This window comes from Diuraphis noxia, unplaced genomic scaffold (assembly GCF_037042655.1).
Source record: "Diuraphis noxia isolate RWA-SAM2 unplaced genomic scaffold, SU_Dnox_SAM2 contig0001, whole genome shotgun sequence".
Classification (NCBI taxonomy): Eukaryota; Metazoa; Arthropoda; class Insecta; order Hemiptera; family Aphididae; genus Diuraphis; species Diuraphis noxia.
In genome coordinates this window covers 31,126,186-31,138,739 of record NW_028301711.1, presented here as the reverse complement: position 1 = coordinate 31,138,739, position 12,554 = coordinate 31,126,186, and the positions used below count along the sequence as shown (strand labels likewise).

Here is a 12,554-nt window from a genome sequence, read left to right as displayed (position 1 = left end):
ATCGTGTTGATATCATATTAAAAGTCTCATCGTTGGTGGTAGGTTAAAAAAATTTCATCTAAATTCAGTGTTAAAAAAAAAAAATAATAATTTTTTAAATAGTTGTTTTAATAATTGTACACGTATTACGATATATTATTATATTATTATTGATTCCATTATTCTAGCGAGGTAAGTGTACTTTTCCAAATTTCCTAAGCTCTTTCCGTAAAACCAAAATAATTTATATATTTTATTACAGCCATAGAACATCAAACGAAGGATAATATATAAATCAAGGGGTGGTACTAGGAGGCTTTCGATGCCGGACAGCCAGAAGATTTAACGTAATTTACTTCGTGATCGGATGTATATAGAGAGAAAAAAACAAAAGGCAATATATATATTTATTATGTATATATATGTCTGTTTTGGGGTTAACTGTGTTGAAAGTAAATATACTGTTAACGATGGTTTTAGGCGAGTTCAATCGCAACTCGAAACAGAAAGTTTTCAGCGTGATCTTATGACCACGCATGCTTAAGCATTTACAGACACATTGTATAAACAAGATATTTAGTGCATGTACGTTTTATTTTTATTTCCTACTTGAGAATGCATTTATGATACTAAATAATCGTAGATAGTATACGAGAAAAAAATTTAATATATCTATGAAAAAAGGGATAAGTTCTAAACGTTCTAGCCCTCTTCAAAAATAGTCTGCCTATCAAAGAAGTGATATCTACATTGTGGCCATGTAAGATTTTTTTTTTGTCAATCACCTCAATACATGAGTACTTCCATGTACAGCAAGTATCTTTTATTTTTGTTACTTATCGCATGACCATAATTTTGTCTATTTGGAGCTGTCGACCACTGAAGTAGATTTTAATCACTCACTGGTTGTATTTCTTTGAAACTGGAAAAGTGATAATAATTAGAATTAAGAGAAATATTTTGCACAAAAATGTATTCGTTTATTAAAATTGTTGATTGATGAAAAAATAAGCTTGGTCGAAATGTTGATATCACTACATTGATAATAGGTAGACTTTTTTGAATGGGGTCTAAGATATTTTTGTTGTTAAATTTCTTTTTGCTGACTTTTGCATACTAGATGTTGTTTTTTGTTTTTATGAGATAATATTACTAATTACTAAAAATGGTGGCAAATTAAACAACTACTCTACTTTACTACAGACATAGTTGAATGTAACCCGCTATCGAGTAAATCACTGAAACCTGAAGTGGTAATTTAGAATTCAATGATAAATCATTGCATACAAAAAACGGTTCTAAGCCGAGACAGTTTATCAGACTATTATAATATTTATAATATCATATTATTTATAGTAATACAGTAAAACTATAAATCAGCTGCAATATCGTAAACATTTTTTAAATTACAAGAAATTAACTGGTATAATAATTTACAGTAATAGTATTTTGTCAAGATTTGAAATTATATCCATTAAAAATGAATTTTTCATATTTTTTGATTTGTTTATTCCTGTATTAACTATTTACAAAGAACTTTTTCCAATTATAATATTTGAAAATTGAAAATTTCGTTAATTTTTAACTTCAAATTTATTTGAAAATTTTCACGATTTTGACTAATCTAGATGAGTAAAATTATAAGTAAACTTAACTAAAATTAATTTAAAACCCGAAATAATCTATCGGTTTTTTAGCTTCGATTCTATTGTGAGGGAACTAAAAATACCAAATAACAAACACTTTTAAATTTTTACTTATAAATTCAAGTTCTGATTTAATTTAGGATTAGGTTACATTTTTTAGCATAGGTAATGGAAATAATTGTTTTAATATGTTTCATCATATTATCATATGCATATCATTGCACAACAGTTTACCTTTTTGCTTTTTTCACAGGATAAATGCACTGGTAAAAGTCAGTTATAAATAAAATTAGTAAGATAAAAGTCCAAATAATCATTTTGTACACTAATTCAATCACATTAACAAATATAAATTTGTTTTGAATTTGAACTTATGTATGCGTCACTAATGAATGGCTACTTTTCTCAGACATTTCATGAATCGTGTACAATTTATTGTAAGCTACTTAATAATATAATTTAGTACATAATTTGTATATTTTCTTATTTCCATTGAATTTTACTTATATGCTCTAAAGAAACATATTTTAAATTGCATATAATATATAAAAAAAAAAACAAATATAAATTCAAATTAAATTGGAAAACAAACAAATTAAACAAATATTATCTTATGCGTTTGTTAACATAACAAAAGTTATAAATCAAAATTGTATAATATTTATATGACAATATTAATTGTATTTTAACTATAGTAATAATATATAATATATTAAAATTAAAAATTGTTTTGCTCCAATATATAACTAAATAATAACAGGAGCTTGTTTGGATGTTTAAATTATTACAGAAATCTTAATAATATGGAAACTACTACAAATTTAATTATATGTTTTTATAATGGAAAAAAGAACATTCTGAAATAATATAATATTTATTTTGATTGTTTGAACTTTGAACGTGGAATATGTTTGAAGGAAAAAGAGCGTGACAACTTAATCGCCCAGTTCAATAAACGTTTAGACAGTAGACACTTAGGAACAAGGGTGTTAAAGTAGCACCTCGTTAGTGGGGATTTGTTCAATTCTTTGTTCTAATCTGAGGTCATCATATTACTAAAACATAGTCATTTTCTTGGTGAAAAATGAGCGGGAGAAAAAAATAAACCTTTTAGGTATGACATCTCAACTGATTTTTGCTCACTATTTGTATTATATAAAAAAGTATCGTCAAGATGCATGTTCGTGGTAATAAAGAATATCTCGGATAAAACATAATAAGTAGGAACTTTTTCTCACAACAGAAATCCTCATTGAAGTGATTTTTCGACACAAAATAGTAAATTTGTTAATTATTGACGATTTAGCGATTATTAATTAATAATAATTACATAAAACTATTAACATAATACAAATTAAAAAAAAAAAAAACATTGTACTACCTATTTGAATAAAATATTATTATGTCACGATCGTAATCCACGTGTAATTTAGAAAAATAAATCAAGCTAATTATTTTAATAATTGTTCAAAAATAATTTATAAGTTACGAAATAATTTTGATGTTAAACCCACATAAAAATTCCAAAAGTTTTCTCATATTTTATACAACTTTAAACTATACTACTATATTACTGAAACTTCGAAGATGTTTTTTATTCATTTCAAATTATTAATTACATGGTTATTTATCACAATTTAATTATAATTTTAATATGATTTACAGCTGAGAGAATTTAAGCGGTAGACAATGGATCATATTAGCTATTTACACATTTTTAGTGATATTTAAATATGTTTTTTTCTTAAAAAATATGCCATCTTCGTTTATTCACGAAATCTAATTACTGAAATACAAATTTTGGGATAACTTACTATTTGTTTGGCATCTGTCATTTGGGTTGCATCTTTCCACCAAGTGATGATTGGTGGTGGTTTAGCTCCTGTAACTCGGCAACTGACATTAACAGACGATTCTGCAGATAGTGGGCGATTATCGCCAACTAATTTGATCGATAATGGTCGAACTGCAACGAGAAACAAATCAAATTCAACATTAATTAAAAAAAAAAAAAAAAATAATCATTGTTATTAAATAATTTATCTTTTTATCGATAGTGTGGGACAACTGTGAATGCCCATATTATATTGTATGTCAAATTTAGTGATTAAAAACATATTTTATATTTTAGAACTCTAAGGGTTTATGAAAACGTGAATTTCACTTTTAAACGTTCTGTAGATTTCGCATAAAAAATGTTGAGTGACAGAAATACAACAGGTAATGAGAAATAAGAGAAAATTATGAACGATAAAATTCAAATATATATTATGGATTATTATTATTTTACGGGAAAAGAAATTCAGTGGCGGTCAAATACCAAAAACGCCTTATTAATATTACTATAATTTTATATTATTACACTTGAGATTTAAAAAAAAAAATAAATAAATAAAACTAATTTTATATTTAACCAGAAATTCAGCTAACCTACTTCAATAAATTGTTATTTTTTTTATTATTCAAAAACTGATTTGTGTATTTTTTTACATGAAACCGAACTTAAAACAATATTTAACTTAATATGAAATTCTAATGTATCCTATTCAGTTTTAATTTTTTTTTTATGATGCATAATATGATATTTGAATACCACAAATTTTACTAGTCTATAATAATATTACTACAAATTTAGTCTTTTTAAATTTTTAAGACCATTTTTCGGTCACCGGTAACGGGTTTGGTGACTATTATGATTACTATCTTATTCAGAACTTAGATCCTTATGTTTGTTGTGTACTATATTCGCAACTGTTTTTAAAAAAGCATTGCTGTAGATTTCAGGTGGGAACCAAAAGTAAATAAACCCGTAAGCATTATACCGGGACATCTCTTTTGTGCGCAAACGGAATAACCTTAAAAGTCGACAATAACAGGGCATTACAATTCATAGGCGACGACGTCGATAAACGAAACATTTCCATATCACTAAAAAGATTATACCGTTGCGCTCGCCATTATCATTTTGTTCAATTTTTTTTTTTGCTTTCTCCTATTCGAGAAACGGTTCAGTGTAGGGCAACAAACGCGGGCTGTGCAACCACATCGAAATAATATAGAAATCAATTCAGCGAGAATATTCAGTCTGCGTTCGTATGAATGACGGTAAATTCTCTAAATGTGGTAAATCGCAATGGAATTTCCACCCTAAACTAAACCACGTGAATCCATAACATATTATACATAGGTACAAGTATATATAAACTTCACGGGGGACACACTCTGCACGAGCGCCGACGTAACCATAAATGTTCACACCACACCCCTCATGTGTACCGGCACGATAAGCATCCGGCGGGAGTTCCATCTCTGTCCGGTATATTGGTGGTCATATTATTATTATTATCCTATTATTATGATTATTATTGATACCAGTAGTCATTCTAACCCACGACGACACTATGTTGTTATTATTTCTTAAAATAATAATTCAACTGATCGGTTTTGATGGTTTTAACGTTTTTATCAAGACTTTGCCGATTTTATCACGGTACAAGTAACAGCGATTGCAGTAAACCGTCGAAATATATATTATATAATACAATCGCGGGCAAGTAGATGGTGAAAAATTAAGAACTAAGTTAAATACGTTTATTATGATGTTAGAATGTGATCGTAACTTGGATGAATTAAAAATGAACAACATTCCCAAGTTTTTTACGAGTATATTAAGGCAATGAAATAATTTGGAATAGAGTACACAAACTCATAATGCAGTTGACTCTGGGAAAAAATATTATATCGTACGGACAAGTGTATATCGTCATACATATTATGCATTCGACAAACGCATTACATTTGCATGTTGCTGTTTTCCATTTTAATCATAACAATACACGTATTTTAATGACATCGACATTACTTGAAATAAAAATGACAGAACTATAACCAAACTATATAAGTAAATAAGAAATTTGATTTAAAATAAAAATCTACAGGAACTCTTATAAGAAATCCAAAAAATAACAAGAAGTGTACAATAATATACAATAATAAATTACTAAATTATATAATACAATAAGTAATGTTGTTAATTTTTCCATAACAGATGACGTATTATATACAATTTCTCAATCTTTAAGTATTACACGCGTAATAAGATTTATTCGTTTCAATATTGTAAATCATAATGTATATATATATTGTATATCCATATATATAATATACTATTTGAAATATATGAACGTGAACATATCATTGTGGTCGAGCAATAAATCTTCGGGAGTCGTAAAAAAAAGTTTTTCGTTCTCAGACGGAAAAAAATTGTTTCAAATCACTTAAGTGCTTGGAATACGTATCGTAACTTACTATAATTTAACGTCAAAACGTAGGATTATAATATCCATGATAGGTATTATTAACTCCTAAAAATATTGGCCTTCGAGTAAATAAAAATTCCTGGACTTAAAAGGATTCTGACTGTCTGCAAAATATGTGGCTTCTAATAAATAAGAATTTCGTCTTCTGTTTACAGGGAGGTACGAATAAGTTAGCATCACCATGTATATATCAATAGATTTTAACTGATCGAGTTGTTGGATATACATTTAAAAGGACAAATTACCGTGTTATTATAGCGGGATTTGTGAAATCACTTGACATTATCATTTATCACATATAGAATGGGCTATAATTTACTATATATATTAAAATAAAGTAATAAATAGCAATGTGGTTTTGTGGTTGGGAAAAATATAAAAAATTTAAATTCATGTCAAATTTTATGGTTGACAATATTAAAATAATCGATGAATTATTGTCAGCAACTAAACTTAGAAGCGTTCGAAATATTCTAACTACAGAACTATGAGATTTTTTGCTTTATTTCAAACGTCAAATGATGATTTTAATTTTTGTACACATCTCATAAAAAATAAGAAACATTTAAAAATTATAATGAAAACCAAACAGTGATTTATATTTCACGCACTTCGCATTATACTGCAATATACCGAATTAAAAAATATTAATTTCCGGTCGTATTATTATTAGCCGAAGGCAGTACCCGTCGCGTCATCCCGAAACGAACAACCGTCGAGGGACTATAAATAAAAACAGAAATATCACTGCGGGGCTGAAATGAGTGGCTTATATATGTATATATATAATATATATACAGGGTAATTGAATATACTTCCGTTTCATTTTTCTCCATTGCTATCTACTATGACCATCACGGCATCACCTCCTCCCCATGCAGTACAATCGTTGGTTCGTCGCTCCGAGTTTTTAATCGGCCCATGCCCTAAACACGTAATACCTCATTAAAGGTATTATAGTGTTTTTTTCCTATCTATTATCTTTCGTATTTATCTCCAGCACTGCCACCTCCACAAACACACACACACACACACTCACGAACACACACATATATATATAAGGTTCAGGGAAAAATCATTCTCAAAGCGACCCGCACACAACTAATAGCCTTTCAAAAGTGAAAAACTTTTCGCGCGTGCACTTTTAAGGGTAGGTAAACTTTTATAGTTTGTCTACCGGCTCCTCGATTGCCAACCCTCCCACCACCTCAAACGGTATCCTAACTGGTGTGATCTACTCTACGCTCGCCGACCAGCATGCCATTGCGCTTCTACTGACATTAGACATCCCTCCATGCGTACCTACATGTAATTTTATTATTGTTTTTATCTCGCCTTCGTTGGCTTCGTTTTACGCTAAACGCGACGCCACCGTGGATAATGAATTAATTTAATCATGCGAGAGACTCGGAGAATCGAGTTTTTTTCGAAACAAATTTAAATAATGCCATTTTAATTATTTACGTTTTCACCATACCATAACCATTTATTATTAAATGTGATAATATCTTTGCTTTTAGCGAGAGAAATGAAACAAAATACTTCCAAGAAAGAATAATAATAATTATAAAAGTATTCTTAAAAAAAATTCATAATAAATTATTGTATTATTTAAGCATGATATGTCAGAAGTAATGCATACGATTCATAAATAATCATTTTCCATACGATTTAAGTGGGTTGTTATAGGCTTATAGCATAACATGACAACAATAACAACAACCGTTTTACCGAATGACTTGACACAATTGAATTTAACACGATTTTTAAGCAAAAATACCATAGTAAATAATTAATGCACCAATAAGAACATTTAAGACCAACAAATCAACATAGCATACACATTATACTGTAATAATTAATACAATTATGTGAAAACTATCAACCAACATCACTAAATTTTCAGAATAAACTATATAGAACTTATATTATGTACAAGACAAAAATATAATAAACAATTATAACAAAACAAAAATATATCTTTGAATTACCACTGTATAAATGGTTTGTATAAATCAATATTTTACTCAAACTATACATTGGTCTGAATGAATCATTATAAGTTTATATAAATGTCACAATTTTAGGTATTATTTTTAGTTTAGAAGACTTTTAAAATCATTTTTTATTCAACGATCAAAAACATTCAATAATCGCTTTTATAGGTATTTACATATAATATGTAATGGAGTTTATGGAGCACTACTAAATACAACACAAACATCAAAATTTAAAACTTCTACAATGTTAATATTGTTTAATATGGTTCTTAGGTAAACATAAAATAATCGAAAAGTTAGTCAATATAAATTAGAAGAAACAAATTATTTAATTTATATTTTCTAAACGTTAACCTATAATATACAAAGTTTTGATTACCTTGAAATGGGAATGAAAGGTTTGGTATGAAGGTATGATATCCACAGTGATTAATTTCACTAGAACGATTCTCATAATATCGTATTATGTTATCTGGCCATTTGATTCAATTGTATTTAACATAAGTCATAAATAACGAATAATTTTGTTGTATGTAGTTACATATAGTTACATATTATGGCATACAATATTTTTAATTATATATTAATACCAAAAATATATCATTAATTAAAAAATTTTCGGATAGAAAATACCGACATACTCGTAATTACATTGTTATAAATAACAATTAAACTCTGTAGACAGAAACCACTTCGTTTGGAAATGATAGAACTCGTATAATATAATATGTTGAAAACAATTAAAAATTAACCTTTAAAATCTTCTACTTAAAGTTTTCGAGAAATATAAAAAATTTAATAGCCAAGACAAGCATATTAATATATAAATAAATATATTTATATATTCAGAGTCAATTATGAAGGTTTACAAGAACCAGATGCATATCTATGTAACGTTATCGTAATAGTATGTATATACATTCTAAATTTCCTGGGGAATTTAGAAACATAACGAAAAAATATAATTTGTCAAGTTAAGCCCTAATCGAGACATCACGCGCGAACGTCGACACTACTATTAGACGCGCGTTGTTGACCCAATATAAATTATTTTGGCACTGCATCAAAAAAAATATATATATATATATAATATAATAATAATAATAATAATGATAATAAAACAAACCCCCGAAACGACCTTGTTGTACTATCACAATAAACTAAAAATTTGAAGCGCAACATTATTTAATATTTCATCAACCGACATTACAATATTTTAACATTAGAATTAGTATTAAAAATATAAAAATGTTTAATTTTAACTCAGCACATCATACATGCGAATTTGTAGCACGAATATCAATGAATTCAGTAAATAATATTAATAACATGAACAAAAATTATAATAATAAAACTGTTATTCTGTCATACCAAGTATTATAAACATAACTTTGGCTTCAATTAGGATTCATTATTGAAAATTGATGTCGTTTTGTTTTGGATAATATTGACGGCAATTTTAAAATATCAGAATAAGTATAAGTTAAAAGTTAATAGATACAATAATAGTATAATAATACAAATACACACAAAAAAAAAGAAAGATCATATGGAAAAATACAACATAATATAAACTAAATGGTAATACCTTAATTTAATAATATAAAACTATAGTACAACATATTTATCTCCAGTATATTTAATTACATATTAAAATACAAATTAAGATAGTTCAGATTACGAAGAATTCTGTGCAAGGGGTGATTATGTCCGTATAATGTATTGTGAACTGGAACTTGGAAAAGTGAGTGATTTCTGGAGAAGAAGGAAGGGACACGAAAATATATTTTAGAGAGGAGATCGGGTGCATCTATGGTGCCACCTAGGAGCGAGGTTATAAAGCGTTCATCGACATCTTGTCGATGAGTTGACAGCATTGGTATTCCCAATGAACTACGTATTAGGGAATAGTCATGTGTAGGGTGAGGTATTATCATTATATGGGCAATGTAGGAAAGAAACCTTTTTTGTACACGCTCGAGTCTTAGTTCGTCTTTGGCTAGGTAGGGATGCCATACTACCACGCCATATTCTAATATAGAGCGTACTAAAGAGAACTATAATGCTCAGAGACAATGGGCAGAAGAAAACTGTTTAGTATTGCGTTTAATAAAACCCAATACTTGTAAAACTTTACCTACAGTAACATTTATATGGTGCTCAAAATTTATAATGATGGTGTATAATGAATACCAAGATCTTACACGGTTAAGAGAAGTGCCATTAAGGAAATAGTTGTGGTGGATAGGCGATCGCTGCCTAGAAAACGACATAACATGATATTTACTTATATTAAGGCTAAGACCAATGGAGTTCGCCCAACTTGCAAAAATATGTAGTTATGATTGTAGGATATGACATTGATTAAGACTGTCTATTTTAAGGATAATTTTTGTGTCATCAGCAAAAAGAAGGAGTTTAGCCTTTGTGATCCATTTGGTTATCGAGTTAACAAACAGAATAAATAAAAGAGGACTAAGGTGACCTCCTTGAGGAACTCCAGATGGTGTCACAGATAACTCCGAAACAGCATTTTTGATTTTTATAAATTGTTTTCTACCAGTGATGTAAGAGTGCAACCAAGATAGTAGGGGATTCCCAATGCCTAAAGATTTAAGCACCATTATAAGGCAATCGTGGTCCACTGTGTCAAATGCTTTATTAAAGTCTGTAAAGATTACATCTACTTGACCTCTGTGTTCGATGACTTCTGATAAATAAGAAGAGAAGGCAACACCACTAGTTACGGTTAATTTATGTGATCTAAAACCATGCTACTCACTTATAATAAGATGATTAAGACTACGTTTTATTCTGGAATATACTATCGATTCAAATAATTTACCGATATGTGGTATTATAGAAGTTGGTCTGTAGTTTTGGATATCAGAGGCGTCACCAGATTTCAGAACCAGTGTTATAGAGGATATTTTCCAGACCATAGGGAATATGCCTAAATCTAATGAACGCCTGAATAGTAAATAAATTGGTTAAGCAATAGAAAAACGACAATTGTACAAGCATTGAGCGGATATGTCATCAGGGCCATTAGAGTAAGTATTTTTTAAAGATTTAAGAGCGGTAAAAACATCGTCGACAGTAAACGTGATATCGGAAGGAAGTTCATAGGATAAGTAATCGGATGAGCCAGTAAATGGTGAAAGTTGGAGAACCGAGGAAATATTAATTGTAATATAAATTCTATTATAATCATATTCTATTATACATTTATTAATTATTTTCTCGTGAATAATATTATTCCACAACACTATATAAATATTCAACCGCCACCATTATTATTATATTAGAAGGCAGGCAATTATGATAATAATAATCATAATAGCTTATAAGGTCGTGGTTTACTAGCGGTAGCCGCGAGAAGGTAAATCAAACGAGCGCTCGCTTCATATCTTTTGGCGTCGTTTCTCGACCATATCTAACTATTCTCCCCCTCCTCGGAGCGCCCTCGGGACGTTACACTATATTTCGATCTTCAAATAACCATCTTTGCTTTTGCATCCCATCCCAATAGTTTTAGACATCAGCTGCAGAGAACACAAATTCCGTAATAAATATTGTACAATTATTGCCGTTAAACGTTAGTATCAATTCATATAGAACAAGACTGAAGCCTATAATATCATTATACAGATTTAAAATTTGATTCTAATATTGAACTTAATTGTACTCGATGTTCATATTTGAATGTGTTAAGGTTTTACTATTAATTTCAATAATGCTATAAAAATAGGTATTTTCGCCACATTGTATTCATTAATCATTAAAATTGAAAGGTATCGATGAGTTGTAAAAATCATATTTTTTTCACAATCAAAATATCATCAAATTATAATTTTTCAAATATATTATTATTTTTTATGTGCATAAGCAGGTTGTTGATTTATATTGTATTCATAACATTTTTCTAAAAGTTTATGATATTTTTTACGAATTGACGTATACGCTGATTACAGACGTACACAAAAATTGCACACTTTATTTATCTTAATGTTATTGTTAACATTTAAAACCATGATTTTTCGACGTCTTGGATAATACCTACATTATTTGCTACAATTAGATCTTTGAAAATTTTCTAATATATATTTGTATGTATAAATTATATTATATCTTGAATCGGAAAATGTTAACCACATATACGAAAGTTTTGTTTCATTTTGTTTATTCTGAACAGTCTGAATTTGTCTTATCCTATATGGTTCTATTATTTGACAAAGCCCAGAGAGAACCTAAAATTGGGAACGTAAATATGGACGAATGATTTTGAATTATCTGCACGTTCTATTACAGAACATGCACCACTGAGCATGCAAACACGAAATCAATTATTTGGCTTTATTAATTATGATATATTCTAAGGATTGAATGAGTATTGCTGGTGTATTGTATGTTTGATATTAATTTGATTGAATTTAGGATACTTTGGTTTTAAACGCAGCTTATAGAAATGTGGATGAGTAAATATTAACAAATCGGCAATTTAATAATATTCATCGTGACCCACGCACGGCCGTGTTACGTTATAAAAAAAAATTACAGATATATCTACCACAGATTAAATTAACATAAAACCAAAACGCACGCGATTC

At 28.7% G+C, this 12,554-nt stretch overlaps 1 protein-coding gene across 2 annotated transcripts in view; it reads right to left on the bottom strand.

Moving 5' to 3' along the window:
* LOC107164968 (contactin-5-like) overlaps positions 1–12,554 on the bottom strand; it is a 468,396-nt gene that overhangs the window by 53,986 nt on the left and 401,856 nt on the right. For both annotated transcript variants that reach the window (XM_089215856.1, XM_089215857.1), the window contains exon 6: positions 3,440–3,591. In XM_089215856.1, the coding sequence (XP_089071982.1) occupies positions 3,440–3,591 (152 nt within the window). The remainder of the gene's footprint in view (positions 1–3,439; positions 3,592–12,554) is intronic.